The sequence below is a fragment of the Oryzias latipes genome, chromosome 21, assembly GCF_053564925.1.
Source record: "Oryzias latipes strain Hd-rR chromosome 21, Olatipes_Hd-rR_3.1".
Classification (NCBI taxonomy): domain Eukaryota; kingdom Metazoa; phylum Chordata; class Actinopteri; order Beloniformes; family Adrianichthyidae; genus Oryzias; species Oryzias latipes.
Genome location: NC_136257.1, coordinates 4,505,287 through 4,527,924, shown reverse-complemented (window position 1 = coordinate 4,527,924; position 22,638 = coordinate 4,505,287). Strand labels below are relative to the sequence as shown.

The 22,638-nt window shown below is 43.5% G+C and overlaps 1 protein-coding gene across 1 annotated transcript in view; it reads right to left on the bottom strand.

Annotated features, from left to right (window-relative positions):
• Positions 1-569: 569 nt before the first annotated feature.
• The window catches only part of LOC111947469 (E3 SUMO-protein ligase KIAA1586-like), a 66,839-nt gene continuing 44,770 nt past the window's right edge, over positions 570-22,638 (bottom strand). Inside the window, exon 2 of the mRNA XM_078939844.1 lies at positions 570-828. Within this exon, the coding sequence (XP_078795970.1) occupies positions 570-828 (259 nt within the window). The remainder of the gene's footprint in view (positions 829-22,638) is intronic.

Here is a 22,638-nt window from a genome sequence, read left to right as displayed (position 1 = left end):
ATATGAGATCAATTTGCGTCATGGTAGATTTAGTTATTCTTGTTGGGCCACGGATGACTTGTGTTAAATTAAACCTGTCAGTGATTTGCTTGAGTTTTTTCCTTGAGGATTTGTCCTCCCAGTCAATGTTGAAATCACCCATGATAATAATTTCTTTGTCACAGTTGCTTTCTTTTAACAACTTCTCAAAGTGTTCATAAAATCTGTTATCTGCAGATGGAGGTCTGTAGATAACAACAAGGATAAATGACATTTGTGGTGAAAGGGAGATTGTGAGCCCCAAACATTCCAACTGAACATGGTTTGACCATTGAATTTTGTGGCACTGCAATGTGCTTTTTATGTAAATCAAGACTCCGCCCCCCTTTTTAGATCCCTCCCTGTCTTTTCTGTAGATGTTATAACCAGGAATATTCAGAGCTGCTGATGGGGAATTCTGATTGAGCCAGGATTCAGATAAACAGAGAAAGTCCAGGTTTGAGTCCAGTAACAGATGCTGTATTTGCTCACCTTTAGAAAGGAAGCTTCTTATGTTCAGGTGTCCCCCTAGAATCCCCTTTGGTTTAGCTTTAGGGTCCCACACTGTCCGCGAATGATTGACAGTTTGAAACACCGCCCACTTCTTGTTCTTTGCGATCCCTGGGTTCAGCCGTTTTCTGTTTACATTCTGCGTCACTGTGGAGGTGCTGGAAGCGTGCTCCTTTAGCGTGGTGGTAGAAGTCTGGGGCTCCGTTGATCTTGCATACACCCCAGTCCCCGCCGAAACTCCGGGTCCAGTCGATGGTCGATGGAAGACGCCGCTCCGCCGGCTTGATCGAGGGCATCCAGCTAGGGCGCACCGCACACCCGCTCCGTCATGCGCACCCAGCGTGTACGGATCCACCACGGTACCAGCAAGGCTCCCCAGCGCCCAATCTGCAGCAACACCAGGTAGTAGGGCCGTAGTTGCGCGCTTCTCCGCGGGGCCTTCCCTCGGTGTGACGTGGCGCGGTCCCGGGCATGGATGTATGTCTCCAGATAATGTCAAACAGATCGTGATGACAAGAGCATTAGTCCATTGTAGACGTGAAGTTGTCTTGATGTTTTTTCGTTTCTTATGGTAGATGGGTGGATAAACAAGAGTCATAGCTAGCAGATGCTTCCCATAGCCAATGCTTGGCTTGACATAGTTGTTTGTGTCTTCTTTTTCCATTCTACTGAAATGCATCTTTCCATGAATGGAAAGTTGTAGCTGAATCTTGTCGTAAGCATTTTTGAGGTCTAGATCGCCGGTAGATGGTATAAACTCAATAAGCAAGGTGTAAAGAAGGAGAGCTGTGACCACACCTGCAACACCTGCGGCCATCTTTTTGAAGCATAGCTTCTGGTTTCTGGCTCCAACGAAGCCACCATGTTGGAGCCAGATGATATGAGAATGCAGTTATTGGTCCAAGTCAACGTTTCTGTGGCAACTTGTCTCACCAATCAGAAGTGAGCTTGTTGGAAGGCCACACCCCTTCCTACTATATATATATATATACTAGAGAAAAAAAAGAAGAAAAATAAATCAGGATTAAGGGCCGCATGGTGGTGCAGTAGTTAGCGCTTTCACGTCACAGCAAAAAGGCGCTGGTTCAAATCCCAGCTAGTGTTTGCATCCTCTCCTGCATGCGTGGGTCCAAAACCATGCTTCATAGGTTGATCCATTGCTCTTAATTGTTCCTAGATGTGACTAAGAGTGGGATTGTGTCGCCCTGCAATGCACTGGCGACCTGTGCTGGATGTGCCCTGCCGTCGCCCAATAGTAGCCCCGTAGGGTCTGGTAGCCCGCGGTCCAAACTACCACATTTAACAGATAGGCCAGAAATAATCTGCTAGTGACTACATCACAGTCCAGGTCACCTGCTTGTCACAGCCAGTCTGTGGATGAAGCAGCTGCCATCCAATGGAACTTGTCCAACGGTCTGTAATGTTTACAAAAACAGTTTTTTACATGAAAAAAAAGGCTTTCAAACTATAACAGTTCACCTCATCGTCAAATATTGTTCAATAGAAAATATTGACTTTCTTTCCTGTTTGCTTGAATGACTTGAACAGCTTGAGTTGCTCTACAGAAATGAAAATCGGGTCATTAGCTGCTCCTTTAACATGTCTACCATGAACCTACTGGGCAAATAAAGATTTTAAAGACAGACTGAAGACAGACAGCCTCTAATGGAGCAGGAGTCACGCTTTTTGAATGGTCCTACTGGGGGAAAATCACACAGTTCAAACTTCATTGAAGTGTCTTAGCTTTTGGATGTAAAACGTAACTTGAAAAAAAAAGACATCTGCTTGCTTCTGTAAAGTAAAAAAGGGACGCTGTGTTTTAATCCTAGTCCTCTGGCCCCCGACGTGCGCTCCAGCTGTGAGCTGCCTGACTGTGCTAAGCAGGAAGCTTCACGTCTGAGCTGCTCGGCATCAATTCTTGCCCCCCCCCCCCCCCGTGATGTCTCGCGTTTAACACGTTCAGATCTTTCGCTCCGACCTGGCCCAAACATTTGATGCGGGTGTGTTTATTTGTAGGAATGCCAGGCGGTGGCCTCTGATGATTGATCCCCAAGGCCAAGTCAGCAAGTGGATAAAAAGCGTGGAGAAAGCCAATAACCTTCATCTCATCGAACTGAGTGATGCTGACTTTGTGCGCACGCATGAGAGCCGGATCCCGTTTGGTACCTCGGGTTAGTGTTTGATGTTTCTGCCGTCGATGCTCAAAACGCCCTGATGAGGGCACTCTTTACCACTGCAGCACAACCCCTGCTGCAGTTTTTTTTTTCTTTTTTACCGTTCTGCAGTGGAAAAATTCAGACAAACAATATTATTGAGTGAGGTGTTCCATTTAGCTTCTGGCCTTTTGCTCCACAGCAATGACCCGACCTGCTGTGTTTTGAATAAAAGCTGAGGAGAAATAAGCTCCATCTTTTCAGCACTTATGTTTTGGGCCCTGATTGAAAATCACAGAAGCACATGTTGCTTTTTTTTTCTTAAAGCATCCTGTTTAATCCACAGTGAAGTCTTGAAGTGGAACACCTTTCTATCCCTTCTTCTGCCACATATGGATATCACCTCCCTCTTTACAAAAGCAGCCCTGGCAAAAATATCTGACTTCCTATCTTCTGTGGAGGGGGGCAGAGAGGACATCAAGTAAAGAAGTTGAATTTAGAAAGCTCTACACCATTAAAAAGACATCTAAATAATGACCTGACTCGGCCAGAGATTGGGTCTTTGCTTACCAGCAAATTGCAGAGCTAACACTTTAGAGAGTTTCCTGTCATTGTAGGTTGCAAAAAACACTCCCTAGAGGGGAAACTTTCTTCTCTCATAGTCTGTTTTCTTATTTTACAGTTCAAAACTTAATGGATGTTTGTGCTGCAGCCTATTAACCAGCTGATGTTCTTTTCTTCATTCGAGCTGATGTTTCTTTTCAAAAATCTACCAGGCCTGGGCCTCTGCGTGCGGGCCACTGCAGGGTAGGGTCGCTGCGCTGCAGCATTTGCAACGATAATATGTGTTTACTCGGTCGCAGTCCGGAGAGATTTAACCCAATTTTAGAAACAATCGCGGGGAATGGTTGTCGGCAGCCATCATTTCTGGCAGCTGTCTAATAACCAAGCTATCACCTGAAGGCACAATGTCAATTATGGATGTGCAAACGTTCGTAACAAGAGAACAGCATTATCATACTTAATGTGGAATCACATTAGCGCTCATGGTATTGGGGTAGTGCAAGTGTTTTTTCCTGCGGAGTTATCCACGGCTGACTGGGTTTGAGGTCTGTAACATGTTTGTGTTCTGAAGCTGGTTTGGGGGCAACAGAAGGTCAGGATTGTGTTCGAACATTGAAATAAAGAGAGGGGCTCGCTTCTGCTGGAGCTGTGCTTTTCAAAAAGAAAAGCCTTTTCTCAGTCGGATTCTTGTTGTTGTTGCAAGGCTCAAAAATGGCGTAGCGGTTTGGCAAAATCTTATTATCCTTTTGTTTGTTTAAATCATGTTTAGATGGTGTTTAATGAAGAGAGAAATACCCTTTCCTCACTGCAGAGCCAAGCCTTAAGTTTCTTTTAGTAGATACTTTTATCATTGTGTGACGGGGCATGGATCATATGTGTTCACTGATCGGGAGGGGTGAAGAGTGGGTTGGGTTTTTTTCTAATATTGTGTATGATTTTCGTTTTAAATGTTAAAGTGCTTCAATTTGCTCAAGTTAATCTGGGTCAGGCTGGCATAAGATCATCAGAGGAGAGACAGGATGGTCAGGATCCAGGCCAGAGTCAGAAACCGGGTCAGGAGAAAGAAGTTCAGGTCCAAATGCACCGCTCTGTAAGGAAGGCAGAGTACCAAAAACAATACTTCACACTGACTGAAACTCAGTGCAGAGCTAGAGTAGACTGTGGTTGATGAATAAATGGGAGTCAGGTGTGCGGCATCCAGGACGTGTGCGCTGGGGGTTGCTGGGAACTGTAGTGTGGTTAGAATTCTGGGGACGGCTCCCACCGGTGACCAGAGGGGGAGACAGAAGTCTGACACTTGACAAGATTGTGTTTAGATCATATTTAGATTTTGTTTAGATCATATTTAGATCACGCATAGACCATTTTTATACCGCTTTTAGATTGTGTTTAGATCGTGTTGAATTGTGTTGAGATATTTTTTGGTGTTATTTGTTGTTTTTTTATATTGTATTTACTGTTAAAATTTACAAAAAAATGACATAAAAGGAAAAACACCAACCCTTTTTTAATGCAGCATGTGTCAAAGACAAGACAGGTTCTGCCGCCCAAGATATCGGATAGATGCTGCAGGAGCAGCTTTAATTATTATAAATAGTTAAATATATCCAAAAGCTAGACTTTGTGAATCTTTTGGTAAAGTACTTAACCTTAAACGGCAGAGTATTTAGCAGATGATCCATAGTTCCTTTGAAGGTCATCGTGATGATCATGTTTTGGGACAAAAACAGAAAATGTTCCCCGTATTTTCTCTCTTTGAAAGTCAGCTGTTTGGACAGAATCCAGGGATTTAATTTTCTGTCAGTCCTGCTGAAGAACGTATGCGACAGCTGAGCCTCCGGTCTTTGAAAAGAGTCTTAATCCGTGTTCATGACCTGCATGACTCCCCCACCAATAAAGGAAAAATAAAGAAATCACCAGTACTTTATCCACAGTGTGGGCCTAGACAAGCATCTTCGAGCACCTAACTGTGTATTTTGATACACTATTTCATGTCCTTTCTTTAAAAACATTGAGTTATTGAGCGCCGCAGCTTCCTTCCACATAAACTTTCAGGCCCACACAGAACAGGGATAAAAGCCCAGCGCTGACAGCAGCCACACACGGCTGTAGTGTCAGCGCTGTGACAGAGGCTTTTGCAGCCCCTCCATTTCTTCTTTTCCCACCTTTTCTGAGCAGGCTGACACCCTTCACTCCTGCAGCAGCCACGAAAACACCTGCTTTCCACAACAAAGCTTCCACCAACACAAAAGCTGAGAACACATTATAAATGCTAACAGGAACCCAACTTGACACGTGCATTCCTCTTCATTCAAAATGTCCAATTGAACGCAGCAAATAGCAGCAAACGCTTTAATAAATTGATCCATCTCAGGACTACATTTTATCATTCGTCTTAAAATGCAGAGAGGACTTCAGTTTCTTTTATTTTTCGTTGACGCTGGAGGCGGTTTTGACGATGAAAAATGTATTAGTTTAAGTTCAGGCAGTAAAAATATGTCACTGTTCTCACACACACAGTCTCTTTCTGTCATTAGATTTCTTCAACTGGCATCATGTTACTGGAATGGGAGCCCCTCCATTCAGTAAATCACTGACTCATTCGCTCACACACACACACACGCACACACCCTCCTCAAATTAAAAAAATGGAAAAAAGGATTTCAAGAAAGAAAAAAAAGGGGGCATCAGAGAAAATCGCATTAGAAAGAGGCAGGAGGGTTGGGAAGCATTATCAAAGATTACATTGCAGGCAAGTTTTTTCTGGGCCTGGGCTCTTGATAGCCAGTTATTAGATTGATTCTGCTCATTTTTCACTACTATCTCAGTCCTTCATTTGTATCTTTTTTTTTTCTTTTTCCATTTTTGCCTAATTCTTTTTTCCTATAATGCAGAACACCCGTTATTGCCATTTAACCCTATTTGTAACGCAATAGCTCCAAATACGTGAATGGGAGCAACTAGAAAATCCTCTCTTAAGATGCATGAGAGATGAAGGGAAGAGGAGAACTGAGTGCACGCTATGTGTGAAAAGGACAAATTGGAGATTTATGTGAGCTCGGAGTCTTTACCACCAGCGGAGTGGGTCTCACTGCATCAATAGAAATGAAATTAAGCAGCGGAGAAGTGCTCTCGTTCATTAGGGCAGAGACCAGATAGCAGATAAAGGCTTTTAACCTCTGGGAAAGTGCAAAGCAGGTTGACGACACCTGAATAGTGCGAGACAATCCTTATCTTCAAGCTGCAGGAACTTTTTGCACAAAGCAAAAAAAAAAAAGGGAAATGCTCCATAAATGTTTTTTGATGTATTTTTTATGAAGAAGAAAAAAGTAGCCGCATAAATCGAGGTACTTCTCAACTAACAGCCTGTTTGACATTAGCTTTCAAAACGGCAAAAATTGGGAATTACCTAAATAATTTGCAACAAACAAACCATAAATCCATCTTCTTAACCCTGTTTGGAGCAACAGGGATGTTATATGTCACACGCCGCAGACCTCGAACAATGAAACATGTTTTTGGAATGTGGGAGAAGGCCAGAGTTAGTGGAGAAAACCAAAACATGCACAGTGAGAACATGCCATCTCCACGCAGAAAGGACGCCAGTTGGGATTTGAACAGTTGCTTCTTCGCTGCGAGGCCAGAGTCCTAACGACTGCTCCACTGTGCAGCCCACAAGCAGAGAAAAGCCTTTTAACCCTTGTGCTATCCTAGGCACTTTAACATTAGGAGTTGTGTCATCTAGACCCACTGGACAGAGCTCTGAACCTTTTTTCTTCAATGATTTGTGATCTTCACTGGTGTCCATGGATTACATGAAATCTTTCCGCCGGTTCCGGGTTACGGGCAGGGCGCGTGGCGTGCCTCTCTGCGAATACAACTATCTTCAAATTACTTAAAAGGTTGATTTTCCCCAAAAAAGAGAGCTGACCATGCCCCCGAAGAAACCCCAGGAATACGAAGACCTCAAAAAGACTCTTGACATTATTCAAGATATGCTGAAAAGTTTTATGGAACAAGTGTCGGCTAAGCTAACGGCACTTTGGGAGATGATGGAAGAGTTCCGAAGATTTCGGGCTCAAAACGAGCAGCGAGAAAACCGGGTCGAGATTCTGGAGAAAAGACTGGACGATGTGGAACAGCAAGTAAGGATGAATAATGTCATTCTCACTGGAGTGCCAATCAAGCCTCGAGCGAAACTGACAGCAGGAGCAAGCACTGCTAATGCTAGCGCTAGCGTAGCTAGCAGTGCTAATACGGTGATCAGGGCAGAGTCTTTGGAGCAGCAAATACTTTCATTTCTCACATCTAAAGGGATTTCCCTGGATCTCAATACCATCGAGACCTGCCACCTGCTCCCCAGGAGAAAGGAGACGGATAAACCAGCGATCCTCATCAGGTTTGTGAATCACAAACACAAGCTAACTTTGATGAATCATAGGAAGAATCTGATGGGATCTGCTGCTTATCTGAACGACCATCTGACCAGAAGGAATGCTGAAATCGCCAAACATGCCAGGCTTCTCAGGAAGCGTAAGCAGATTGAGAACACTTGGGTTAAAGGCTGCAGGATTTATGTCAAACCGCTCGGTCCAGAGGACCGATCCAAGGTTCTGGTTGTGAGCACCATGAAGGACTTTGAGAAGTGTTTGACCACGGTCGTCTGAAACAACATGGAGTAATAAACCAAAGAGCCAAATAATTTCAAGAAATATGACACGTGGATTCATCACTTTAACGTAACCTGAATAACGGCAGAGTTCTGACCTGCAGACAACTTGACCTCAACTTTCACCGTCGCTGATATCAGCTGAAGAAGGATATGGACCTGAATCTAATGTCTGCAGACACAACATCGAAGAGAACTATAAACTCTGTTTAAACCCAGAAGTACGGCTGTTATCAGTAAAAGAAGAAATGCCAACCTTGGACAATCGACAGTTATGGACCCTTTTTACTCTTCCCCTACAGCAGGGGTCGGGAACCTTTTTGGCCAAGAGAGCCATAAATGCCACATATTTTGAAATGTAATTTCGAAAGAGCCATACAATAATGTAGTGTCCCTTCCCCACACTGAGGCACGGAGACTTAACCTCTTTTAAAGTTATTTATTCCGATTACTGCAGACCGCAACAAACGCCGTTCAATTAATTCAGCAACTCCTGAATCTCTCCCGCCGAGACGAGAGCGCTTCTCCCAACTTTATATTCCCCTGCTCCCGCGTCAGCCCTCCCATTTCCCTTATTCGGCCCATAGCTGAACCCCATTGGTCCAAACTACCTAACAACAGGCTGAGCGACAGAACTGAGGGCCAATCAGATCTCTGCTTTTTTTTTTTTTTTTTTTTTTTTTTTTTTAACTTGTCCTGTCCAACAGCTAGGCAAACAGATGAGAGCTGAGGGCCTCTTGTGTTGGACATATTTTATTTTAACAAGAGGGGTTATTCATCTTCAGACAAACCAAAGGTATGTCTGAATAAACCCCTTTTGTAATTGAGGCCAAAATTTATTAATTTCAATCATGTTTGAAAATCTTTGGTGTTGGACCGGACGGAAAAGGAAAGAGGGGAAGAAGAGAGAGGGACGTTAGAGAGAGGGGGGGGTAGGAGGGTGATAATAGGAGGGGAAGGGGGGTAAGACCATGAAGCAGCATAGAGCAGACAGGTTTACTGGTTGTTTATCGTTACGGTACGGTTCAAATGTAGTACAAAAAGGGCGGGGCCTGTTCACACACACTCAAATATTATCAACACACCTGCTAGCCGCAAAAATGTCCACATGTCAACATGCACACAAAACAGATAGTGTTCACGAACGCATACCTATGCCTTTAAACCAACTAGTGTGAAATCTTTCATTCATTCAATCATGCAAACTATTAGTGCAAACGTGAGCTAACACCTGTGCTCAGGTGAGTGTTTATGTTCTTCTAAAATGGATGGTGGAATGTGAAAAGAAGGAGGAGGAGCGCCCAGCCACCCCCACACCCATACCCCCCGCCGCAGCAGCAGCGGCAGCCGGAATTCCCCCAACGCCACACGGGAACAGGCAGGGAACAACCGCCCCCCGGGCGACCAAGACCGCCACCCAGGCCAGGGTCAGCCGGACCGCCGCGAGGCCCCCAGAGCCAGAGAGCAGGGAGGCGCAGAGGGAAAGAGAGCGCCGCCCCAGCCCAGCCAGGAAAGCAGCCCCCCGCCGCGTCGGAAGAGCCCAACGCAGGGCCCCACCGGAGAGGGACGCCCACAGCCCCAGACGAGCACCCCACCACCACCCAGGAGTTCCGGGCATCCCCCCGCCCCGACCCCAGGTACGAGCCAGGACCCCCCAAGGGAGACCCGCTCCGCACTCCAGGCAGCCACCCACCCGGCCCACGGTTGGTCCAGGTAGGAGCAAGGCAGGGGCCCGCCGCCCCCGCCCAGGAGGGGGGAACCCCGGGGAAAAAAGGGCGGCCCACAAGAGATGTTATAAATATGGCCCGACCAGGCTCGGCCATGTTGGAAGTTTGGCGGGGCCCAGCGCCCAGGGGCAAGGACCAGGACCCACCCCCCAGGGACACGAACACCCCCGGCTCAGGTGTAATATGAACCCCCCCACCGTGCGGAGAGAGCACCGCCGGGCCCAGGGAGCCGGCACCCAAGGGACACGGCCGCCATCGCCAAGGGGCCCGCACCCCCCACCAGGGAAGGGGTAGGGGACAGATGGACCCAGGTCCCACCTTCCTTGTAAAATGTGTGTGCGTGTATGGGTGTTTGAGAGGGTGTTTGTGTGCATGTGTGTGTGTTTATGTTTGAATGTATATATTGAAGGGGGAGGGGTGTGTGTACTAAGGGGGGTGCAGTTAAAATTGGCGAGTAGGGCACTAAGGGGACATCTCCTGATTACTCACAGTGATGTCCCCTCACCCTCCACACCAAGGGGCCCTAAATGTCTAAGGTGCGGTTAAAATTGGCGGGTAGGGTGCCAGGAGGACATCTGCTGCTTGCTTGCAGTGATGTCCAAGCACCCCCCCTACCAAGGACCCTACATGTCTAAGGTGCAAATAAAACCGAAAGAGGGGGGGCCCACTCCATACGGCAACCATAGGAGGGGGGCCACTCCCAAGTAGCCCCCCCCCAAGGCGCATCGCAGGCTAGACCCCCCATCCCCTCACCCTAATATGAGGTTATATAAGGAAGGGGGTAAGTTGGGGACAGCTGGTAGACTGTCCCCCGGTGGTCAAACAGCCGTCCCCCAGCCCACCCCCAGCAAAGGGGCCAGGGCCACCCAGCCCAGGGGCCCACCCCCGGAGGCGCCGACACCCCAGGCCCGGCACCACAAAAAAAAAAAAAAGTAAAACAAATGATTAATCACTTATTGAAAATTGTTAATTTGATTGACTTTTAATGATATTACTTCACTTTCTCCAAAAATTGATAAATTGATTCAAAAATCTTTCCTTGACTTCCACTTTCGGCTTCTCCCATCAGGGGTCGCCACAGCGAACGAGTCGCATGGTAAATTTTGGCAAATGTTTTACGCCGGATGCCCTTCCTGACGCAACCTTCTCAAACCGGGCTTGGAACCGGCAGAGGTAGAGAAGGGAATTTAAAAATCTTTCCTAATGTAGCATAATTTTGCACATGTTTTTAACTTTTGATACTTGATGAAATTTTGCTATGAAAATTCCTGAAAGTGTTGTGTCTACTTTACTGATATGGTATTATGTTTTATTCATATGAATGGCTTTTATAAGTAACATAATTTGCATATATTTCAGATGACTGATCTGCATTTGCCATGTTGATTTCTAAAATAGTTATTTTTGACGTAATACTTAAGTAATTCATCTTTGTCATGTGCTTTATCGATATCTTATGATTTTTAATTCTGTCTGATAAAAACTGGGAACCGGATATTGATAAATCATGTAATAAAATGGTTACAGTATAACGGGGTGGGATTATATAAGTTCGCTTCCTTCCACTCCCTTTCAAGCAATGTATAACTGATGATTATATTGCTGTTGTGTATTATTTGTACTTAATTGCTTGAAATAAACCAACCTTTATCCACCTTTGTCATGGTAGGGAGAACACAGTCAGTGTAAGGGTGGGGTCATCTAAGATAGCACAAGGGTTAAATCAAAATGTCCTCCAAAAGTTGTTTGGAAATGGTGTTAGTGTTCATGTTCAGCTAAACTCCCCTGAGAGAGACACAAATCCATATTTTCTGGAGCATAATCTTTACAGTAATCTGTGGGCCTTTGGACGTTTTTTTCAGTGTCCTTTTGCAGTTGCATGAAAAATGTTGAAGTGGGTTAGTCACACGCATTGATTGTTTAAGCATAGAAAGATGGATGGTCAGTCTTGGGATGGCAGAGGTTGAGCCAGTGAGTAAAGGAGCCGTTACAGTGTGTGGTTTGAAAAATAACACAACATAAATGAAATCTGGGAAGTAGCTAGCTTTATTATTTTACTATTATGATAGACACTTTAAAGTTGTAAATAGTTTTTTTTTGTTTTTGTTTTTTCTAAAGTAAATTTATAACAAATTCAAAAATACCGTTCTCTCATTGGATGTTGTGTGTAGAATGTTGAGGACATCAACAAATGTTATCCATTTTGGAACGAGGATGTAACCAAAAAAAAAAAAAGTGGAAGAAGTGAAGCGCTATGAATACTTTCCAGATGCACGGATAAAAAAAATATATTCAATTTGGCACAAAAACAATTGCAGCTGAAAGAGGCGGCGTTGCTCTTCGTGTTTCAGATTGTGTAGCCTTCAGAGTGTTTTTTCTCTAATAGTAAGCTTTATTTAGGTTAGCATGGTTCACTTGACCCAAACAAGCAAACTGAATACAAGGATCCAAGGGTCTAGGTGGAGGTCATGGCTTTTCCACCAAAGAGTGGGTAAATATGAAAGTGAGCCCAAGATAAGAGTAGTAGGTCACTTGCGACTATAGCTGGGCTTTCTTTCTTTATTTTTGCACCAGTTTTTGAAAAAGTAGCTTGTGCAGGCTAACTTTGGGATGTTTCCAGCTGATTTGATTTGCAGTGTGAAGGCAAACCAAACCAAAGAAAGATGGGATTTCTTTTATCTGAATTTTCCCTCCAATCAAAGCAGGTCTTCTAGGTCTAAATGCGCCCCGACAAAGTCTACCTGTAAATCAAAAAGCTTCATCCCGATAGGTCAAAATGTATTCTAACCTTAAGCCACGGCCAGTGACATCCTTCAGGTAGCAGAGGGTTTGTTTTGGTAGGGGCTCTTAAATCTGTTCCATGTCTAGAGGTAATTAAACACACTTGGTGTCAAATACACTCAAATACTTTTTATATGCCGACGACACACATGATAAAACTAAACTTGCCAAAATCAAAGCCGTTTTGGGGAAATACTCTCACAAATCACGTCTACTAATATATCCATCAATTATACTACCATATTTACAGTACAGTGTAGAAGTTTAGGGAAATATTTATAAAGCAAATTTACAGTGTTACAAAATATAAGCCATTAAAATAGTTCATGGTTTGAATTTTGGGACACATTTAAATGCAATGTTTTCAAAGTCAGGTTCATTGAAATTATGGGAACTAGTGAAACTTAAAACAGCACTCATCATTTATGAAGCCAGAATTAACTTGCTTCTAAAAAACATACAGCGAATGTTCAAGGACAGAGATGAGAGTTACGAGTTAAGAAATCAGCTGAATTTGAGAAAGCAGAGCATTCATACTACAAAAAAAGAAAATGTGCTTATCGAGTTGTGTTGTGGATTTATGGAAACAGTTGGATGAAGGTTTAAAGCAAACCAAAAGTTTACATGCATTCAAGAAAACCTAAAAGATGTCACTGATGGAACCGTACAAGGCAAGAAATGATCAATAAAAACCAAAATGTCACTTTTGTATAGGTGCAATGAGTAGAAAGTAATGTAAATGTTTTCAGAAAAGAAAAAAAACTGTAAAGAGAAATATGCACAATATAAGGTATTGTGAAAAAGGGGTGGGATCATACAAGATTTTCAAGCACACTATCGTGTTCCATCTGTCTGTTTTAAACTCCTGTATTTATTAGGGCCCGAGCACGGAGTGCAAGGACCCTATTGTAATTCGAATGTTTATTATTATTAGGGCCCGAGCACGGAGTGCAAGGACCCTATTGTATCTGTTAGGTTTATTAGGGCCCGAGCACGGAGTGCAAGGACCCTATTGTATCTGTAAGAGTTATTATTATTAGGGCCCGAGCACGGAGTGCAAGGACCCTATTGTATCTGTTAGGTTTATTATTAGGGCCCGAGCACGGAGTGCAAGGACCCTATTGTATCTGTAAGAGTTATTATTAGGGCCCGAGCACGGAGTGCAAGGACCCTATTGTATCTGTAAGAGTTATTATTATTATTATTATTATTATTATTAGGGCCCGAGCACGGAGTGCAAGGACCCTATTGTAATTCGAATGTTTATTAGGGCCCGAGCACGGAGTGCAAGGACCCTATTGTAATTCGAATGTTTATTATTATTATTAGGGCCCGAGCACGGAGTGCAAGGACCCTATTGTATCTGTTAGGTTTATTATTAGGGCCCGAGCACGGAGTGCAAGGACCCTATTGTATCTGTTAGGTTTATTATTATTATTATTATTATTATTATTATTATTCTTCCGACTTTTCCGTCGCCTTTTTGAGGCCTTTAACATACCCCAAAACTCACCAAATTTTGTATACACATCAGGAGTCGCGAAAAATTTCATATTTTATAGGAGAACGGCATAGGTAAACAAAAATGGCTCGATAGCGCCACCTGCAAAATTTGTTTTCGCGAGCACCTCCATATGCTTTATAGTACAAACCTGATTTTAACAGGGCATGTTCATCGGATAGAAACCTACAAAAAAGTCTCTTGGGACCAAGCTGTCAGTCGCACAGGAAGTCTGATATTTTGATGACAATATGTCATTTTTGCTGTATTTTGGTCATTTGCAGGCCTCGCTCTAGAACGAACTCCTCCTAGAGATTTGAGAGTAATGACTCCAAACTTTGGTTTTGTAAACTAGACACATGTCCGATGTTAAATTGCAAAGCTTTTAAGTTTTTATGGATGTTTGTGACCATGGCGGCGCGTCAAAATTGGAGGTCGTTTCGAAAACACGCCATGAAAAGAAAAATGGCCATTACTCAGCCATGCATAATCCAATCTGATCCAAAATTGATGTGCATGATTGTAGTCTGACTCTGAACACATCTGCAGTGAAAAAATCTGGAAAAAGTGTAGCGCCACCTGCTGGCAAGATGAAATGACATGTTTTACTTAGAGCATCACTGCTCCGAGTAGGATGAGCCGACACACCTGAAAATGACGTCCACCTGTTGAAAAGCCATTGAAGTTTACTCTGACAAAAAACCATAACTTTCAATGCGGGGGTGTGGTCGTGACAGAGCGGCAAAGTTGGGCATCTCGCTATGCACACAAAAGTTGCTCTCACGTGCACATTCCTTGTCCAATCTCACTGAAATTCAATGGATATGATGAAGCTTCTATTCTGAACCCATGGATATGACAATCTTGGACGAGCTCTATAGCGCCACCTAGTTATTGCATTGGGCACATTCTGCCCTGTATTTTCTCTTTGCTTTGTCCGATGTGCATGAAATTAAAACTGGAGATACTCAGAAGGGTCCTCTCTCATCATGTAAAGTTTCATGGGTGTACACCTGACGGTGCCTGCGTAACAGGAAGTGGTCGATTATGTGCACCCAAATAATAGAAATTTATTATAAATCAGCCGTTTGTCTCAGGAAGCTGAGATTTCAGAATTAGATGCCTTTAATAACCTCCAGCTTTGATATGTAACACTATAGGGTCTACGAGAAACTTCATCACTTGATTTTTTTAATGAAATTTTGGACTGAACAAAGATTTTTAGCATAAATTCTGTTTAGGTTATCAGCACCAAGAATTCAACTTTCATAGGCATTTATGTGCTACTGCTTCCTAAAAAAATTCAGAATTATTGAAGTTACAGGTGAACTTTTAGACATCATTTCATCCAAAAAGGTCCGAAAACGTCTTTTTAGGCAAAACTGCAAACTCCTATTTTTTTGCATAACTTATCTTTCAAATATCAGCACAAAAAAATTAAAAACGGTAGGGATCTGTGTTTGCTGCCTTCCATATTTTTTTCAGACTTAAAAGTGTAACAGATGATTTATAAAAAATCCTTTTTCATCCAAAAACCTGTGTTAAATCTGTCTAGACTCCAAACAAACATTTTTTTATGGTAACTTATGTTTCAACAATCGACACCAATTTTCACAGACCTATAGCTAAACATGTCCCATAGCTACCTGAATATTTTCATAGATATAAAATGAACTGGTCATTCTAACATCTGGCATTCTAACATCTAACATCTTACATGTCAAAGCCTCTCTCAGCCTGGCTCTGCTGAAGGAGTCGTGTTACAACCCCGCCCCCTCCTGCTGGGACCCCTGCTATGTAAATTAGCAAGCAGTGAACAGAGAGATGAGAAGTAAGAATGGCCATTACTCAGGCATGCATAATCCAAAGACAGCCAGTTAAACACTGAAAGACATATTTTTTCGGTATGTCTTTCATACATCTTTAGTATTAAAAACTCTCCAAGATGAATGTGCCTGACTCCACCTGCAGGTGGATCACAGACTTCCTGACGGACAGACAGCAGTATGTGAGGCTGGGGAAGCTCGTCTCAGATACTCGGACCACAAGCACCGGATCCCCCCAGGGCTGTGTCCTTTCACCCCTGTTACTCTCCCTGTACACAAACAGCTGCACAGCTGGTCACCTGTCTGTCAAACTCCTGAAGTTTGCTGACGACACCACACTCATCGGCCTCATCTCTGACGTAGATGAGTCGGCCTACAGGAGTTAAATAGCCAGGCTGGTGTCATAGTGCAGCGCTAACAACCTGGAGCTTAATGCTCTGAAGACAGTGGAGATGACAGTGGACTTCAGGAAGGCCCCAGCCCCCCTCCCACCTGTCATCCTCTGTGACTCCCCGGTGACCTCTGTGGAGTCCTTCTGCTTCCTGGGAACCATCATCAGCCAGGACCTCAAGTGGGAGCAGAACATCAGCTCCATCACTAAGAAGGTCCAGCAGAGGATGTACTTCCTGAGGCAGCTGAAGAAGTTTCACCTCCCTGAAAAGATGCTGGTAGACTTTTACACCGCCATCATCGAATCCACCCTCACGTCCTCCATCACAGTCTGGTTCGCTGCGGCCACGGCCAGAGACAAGGCCAAGCTGCAACGCGTCATCCACTCAGCAGAGAAGGTGATCGGCTGCCACCTCCCGTCTCTCCAGGAGCTGCACATCTCCAGGACCTGGAGGCGGGCAGCCAGGATTGTAGCCAACCCCTCTCATCCAGGACATAATCTCTTTCGGCCCCTCCCTTCTGGCAAGAGGCTCCGGTCCATCAGGACCAGGACCTCGCGCCACAAGAACAGCTTCTTCCCCACTGCAGCCAGCCTGCTGAACAGAACCCCAACTCCCCCAGGTGACCCCCCCTCCACCCCCCGCCCACCAAAGGACTGTCGGTGCCACTTAAAGGCCCCACCATCCCAGCCCATCTGTGCTCCCACTTTAATTCACCTTACTCTACTGTATATAGTGTGTTGTTGTTGTTAACTTAATTTTTAACTTATTCTTAATTGCACTATACACCAAGTCAAATTCCTCGTTTTGTAAAGTGCGCTCTACTGAACCTGGCAATAAAACTTTTTCTGATTCTGATTCTGATTCTGATTCTATTAATCATTGTTTTTTATTCATTCAAAATGCAATTAAATCAATATTTTATCTTTTTTCTTTTCCTTTTTCTTTTTTTTTTTATCTCTTATATCCTTTTTTATAATCAATGTTTGAACTTCTTTTCCTTTCTATTGTCATGGTTTCAGTTTGTTGTCTTTTTTTTCGCTTTAGTTCTTGTTCTGTCTTGTTTGGTTCTGTTTCCTGTTTTATTTTGAAAGGTTTCCTGTCTTGTCATGTTTCTTGAGTTTTACTTCCTTTGGTCCCCATCTGCCCTAATCGTGTTCACCTGTGTCTTGTCTGCCCTGTCTGTATATAAGTCTTGTCTCTGCCTTCCTCCTGTGCTGGTCCATTAACTTCTGCTCATGTTGATCACGTCTTCTTGTCTGGCGTCCATGTCCCTTGCCATGCCACAGTAAGTTTTTGTTTTTAGTTTTGTCATCCTGCTCTGCAGCGCTTTTTGTTAGTTAAATAAACCCACTTGCCCTGAACCCGTTTGCCTCCCGTCTCTGCGCCTGGGTCCTACCTGCTCTCGAGCCTCCCCCCCACACGACATCTATACATCCAATGAAATTAAACTACAAATCAACAAACACAACTGATAACAAATGTCTCTAAAAAATGATGTGTATATTTGCAGAACCTTAAAAACACCAAACAAATAACAAATGCTTCCCAATTAAAGCACAAAAAATGGAACACAAAATGTAAAACCCAAGTTAGAAATTGCAATTTGAAAAAGATACTTTTTTCAGCAGCTTTTCAAAATCAATCACCAATTCTACTCTTCTGTGGATGAAACAAAGAACTCCAGAACAATGAAGCCATTTCTCTAAGTCTCTCTCACCTTCAGTTTTAAACAAGGTCTGTGAAAATCCACCATACATTGGTCACATGAACTCAGAGACCTGCTAAAAGTGCACAATTGTAAAAGCTCTTTTGTATAGACAACTGTTTGTTTGCTTAGAGCTCTAAATATAAAAAAAAATGCTTTTCTATCACCTAGACACAGATGGAGAACCATATCAACTGGATTAATAACAGGGTGGCATGTTTAGACAACATGAAGCTGTCCATCACATTTTTGACCTAAACATGTAAACACATCCTTGGCTCTGCGGTTAGGAAATGGTATTTGGGAATCTCTTTATACCAGGAGCCAGCCTGGCCATTGGAACATCGCCACAGTGCCCATCCAGACTGGGACAGCAACGGGGTCCACTTCAGAGCCGTGAGCTGCTGTGTTTAACTCCAGCTGTCCCAGCAAGGTAGACAACTGCAACAACATCCACTGACCAAGCTGACAAGCCCTGGCAGAAAAGATCCCCACAAGAAAAACACTGGCTCAGGCAGGCTGGTCAAAAAAAATAGTTTTGCCATTGTCTTGCAGCTCGCAGATCAAGTGGTTTAGTTTTCCAGTAATGTCAGTCAAGAATGCAAATTCAGATTCACAATGTTCATATTCACCATATTCAACAGACATCTCCTCCAATAGCACCTTAAAAATCCTGTGCTGTTTTGCTTTGCAGCTGAGGTTGTTTACGATTTTCAGAATAAGAGTCATTATATGTCCAGAGCCAATCACTTCTGCACATAAGGCCTGCTGGTGAATGACGCAGCAGTAATGCAGACATTTTGGAAAGTCTGGGTCAGCTTTACAGTGAGTGATGAAACCTGTTTGTCTATTGATCATAGCAGGAGTCCCATCTGCAGTCACTGCTACCAGCTTTTCTAATTGTACCTTTTTCTGCACAAAAACTCCTTCACCGTGTTATACATTTCAACTCCTCTTGTAGTTGTCTGTTAGGGCAGATGTGTCAGGAGTTCTTCTCTTGTGGAAACCAAAAGCTATGCTGTACTGTTGCCGTCCACAGACTCATCACACTGGACGTTAACCACCTGCACTTTGCAAGATCCCGGTCCAGCTAATTGGCCAAGTTATCAGACATAGCTGACACTCATCTAGACATTGTAGTGGAAATTGAATGAGTTCTATTGTTCTCATCCTTAGGGACAGTGATAGCAATTATCATCATTGCTTGAATGATGATAATCACCGCTCGTGCCATGCGGTCGCACGTGCTCGGGCCCACTAAATGCTACTTGTAGCTTTAATTATTATTATTATTATTCTTCCGACTTTTCCGTCGCCTTTTTGAGGCCTTTAACATACCCCAAAACTCACCAAATTTTGTATACACATCAGGAGTCGCGAAAAATTTCATATTTTATAGGAGAACGGCATAGGTAAACAAAAATGGCTCGATAGCGCCACCTGCAAAATTTGTTTTCGCGAGCACCTCCATATGCTTTATAGTACAAACCTGATTTTAACAGGGCATGTTCATCGGATAGAAACCTACAAAAAAGTCTCTTGGGACCAAGCTGTCAGTCGCACAGGAAGTCTGATATTTTGATGACAATATGTCATTTTTGCTGTATTTTGGTCATTTGCAGGCCTCGCTCTAGAACGAACTCCTCCTAGAGATTTGAGAGTAATGACTCCAAACTTTGGTTTTGTAAACTAGACACATGTCCGATGTTAAATTGCAAAGCTTTTAAGTTTTTATGGATGTTTGTGTCCATGGCGGCGCGTCAAAATTGGAGGTCGTTTCGAAAACACGCCATGAAAAGAAAAATGGCCATTACTCAGCCATGCATAATCCAATCTGATCCAAAATTGTTGTGCATGATTGTAGTCTGACTCTGAACACATCTGCAGTGAAAAAATCTGGAAAAAGTGTAGCGCCACCTGCTGGCAAGATGAAATGACATGTTTTACTTGGAGCATCACTGCTCTGAGTAGGATGAGCCGACACACCTGAAAATGACGTCCACCTGTTGAAAAGCCATTGAAGTTTACTCTGACAAAAAACCATAACTTTCAATGCGGGGGTGTGGTCGTGACAGAGCGGCAAAGTTGGGCATCTCGCTATGCACACAAAAGTTGCTCTCACGTGCACATTCCTTGTCCAATCTCACTGAAATTCAATGGATATGATGAAGCTTCTATTCTGAACCCATGGATATGACAATCTTGGACGAGCTCTATAGCGCCACCTAGTTATTGCATTGGGCACATTCTGCCCTGTATTTTCTCTTTGCTTTGTCCGAGGTGCATGAAATTAAAACTGGAGATACTCAGAAGGGTCCTCTCTCATCATGTAAAGTTTCATGGGTGTACACCTGACGGTGCCTGTGTAACAGGAAGTGGTCGATTATGTGCACCCAAATAATAGAAATTTATTATAAATCAGCCGTTTGTCTCAGGAAGCTGAGATTTCAGAATTAGATGCCCTTAATAACCTCCAGCTTTGATATGTAACACTATAGGGTCTACGAGAAACTTCATCACTTGATTTTTTTAATGAAATTTTGGACTGAACAAAGATTTTTAGCATAAATTCTGTTTAGGTTATCAGCACCAAGAATTTAACTTTCATAGGCATTTATGTGCTACTGCTTCCTAAAAAAATTCAGAATGATTGAAGTTACAGGTGAACTTTTATTCAACATTTCATCCAAAAAGGTCCGAAAACGTCTTTTTAGGCAAAACTACAAACACCTATTTTTTTTCATAACTTAATCATCATATATCAACACCATTTATTTTTTTAAATGTAGGGATCTGTGTTTGCTGCCTTCCATATTTTTTTCAGAAGTCCAGGTGAAACAGATGATTTTAAAAAAATCCTGATTCATCCCAAAACCTGTGCTTTTTCCGTCTGGACTCCAAACAAGTGTGTTTTAAAATTACTTATGCTTCAAATATCCACACCAAGTTTCACACGCATATAGCTGAACATGTCTAAATGCTTCTTGAATATTCTTTACAGATATAAAATGAACTGGTCAACTGTAGGATGTCATTTCCTCTTACATGCCTTAGTCTTTTCCTCATGCTGCAGCCTGCTCCTCAATCCGCCCTGTTGCTGGAGTCAAATTTCACCCCCCCCCCACACACACACACACACACACCAGCTGCCTGTTTATATGCTAACTAACCCAGAAGTGAGGTGACAATAGTTTAGACACAAGAGGGAGGGCAGACTGCTTTTTCATTTGTTTTGTATGTCTTTCATAGATTTTTATGAATAATCATTGCTTTTCTAGTCATGTAAAATGCAATTAACTTAATATTTTATCTTTTTTTTTTTACAAACAAAACATATGAATGTGCTCCAAAACAAAACCCAACTCTCAGTACAGTTCTACAGATGTAACATAAGACTTAGACAGTAAATGTCTCTTTTATCCTTTTTTAATCAATGCTGCAACTTCTTTTCCTTAATATAAATCCAATGAAATTAAACTACAAAACCAAAAAACACAACCTATAGCAAATTTCTCTAAATAAATTATGTGTATATACAATATGTAGCACTTTTAAACAAAATAATAACAAATCCTTCCAATACAAGCACAGAAAAATGGAACACAAAATTTAAAACCCAAATTTGAAATGGCAATTTTAAAAAGATAATTTTTTCAGCCTGCTAAAAGTGCACATTTGTAAAAGCTCTTTTATATAGACAACTGTTTGGTTGCTTAGAGCTCTAAATATAAAAACAATGCCTTTATGGACGTGGCACGGATGGCACGGATGTTCAGCAGGGTAAACCCCAGGAAAGCGGCGGGACCTGATGGAGTTCCCGGAAAGGTTCTGCGGGCCTGCGCCGATCAACTCTCCCAGGTCTTCACAAAAATCTTCAACCTGTCGCTAGCTCAGGCTTTCATCCCTGCTTGCCTGAAGTCATCCACTATCATCCCGATACCCAAAAAGTCCTCATCCGCAGCCTTCCTCACGGACTTCCGCCCAGTTGCACTCACTGCTGTCATCACAAAGTGTCTGGAGCGGCTGCTCCTGGGACACATCAAAGACTCCCTCCCTCCAATCTTCGTCCCCCACCAGTTTGCTTACAAAGCAAACAGATCAACGGATGATGCCATTTCCATCACCCTCCACACTGCGCTGAGCCACCTGGAACACAGAGACACCTACGCCAGGATGCTCTTTGTGGACTATAGCTCAGCCTTTAACACAATCATTCCTGACATTCTGGTCAACAAACTGTCTGAACTAGGACTCCACCCACTCACCTGCACGTGGATCAAGGACTTCCTGACAAACAGACCACAGACAGTCAAACTTGACCCCCACCTCTCCTCCACCCGGACGCTGAGCACAGGCTCCACACAGGGATGTGTGCTGAGTCCTCTGCTGTACACACTGTACACAGCAGACTGCAGACCAGCCCACACCAGCAACACCGTGGTGAAGTTTGCAGACGACACTACTGTGGTGGGGCTGATCTCTGGGGACGGCGAGACGGCCTACAGAGACGAAGTCCTGAAACTCTCAAGGTGGTGTCAGGCTAATAACCTCATCCTGAACACCACCAAGACCAAGGAGATCATCCTGGACTTCAGAAAAAACAGAACAGATCCACCCCCACTCTACATCGATGGAAACTGTGTGGAGAGGGTCCACAGCTTCACCCTCCTGGGCACCACCATCTCTGCTGACCTCACATGGTCTAACAACACCATGACTGTCATCAGGAAGGCCCAGCAACGCCTGCACTTCCTGAGAAAACTTAGGAGGAACGACGTCAGCCAGGAGCTGC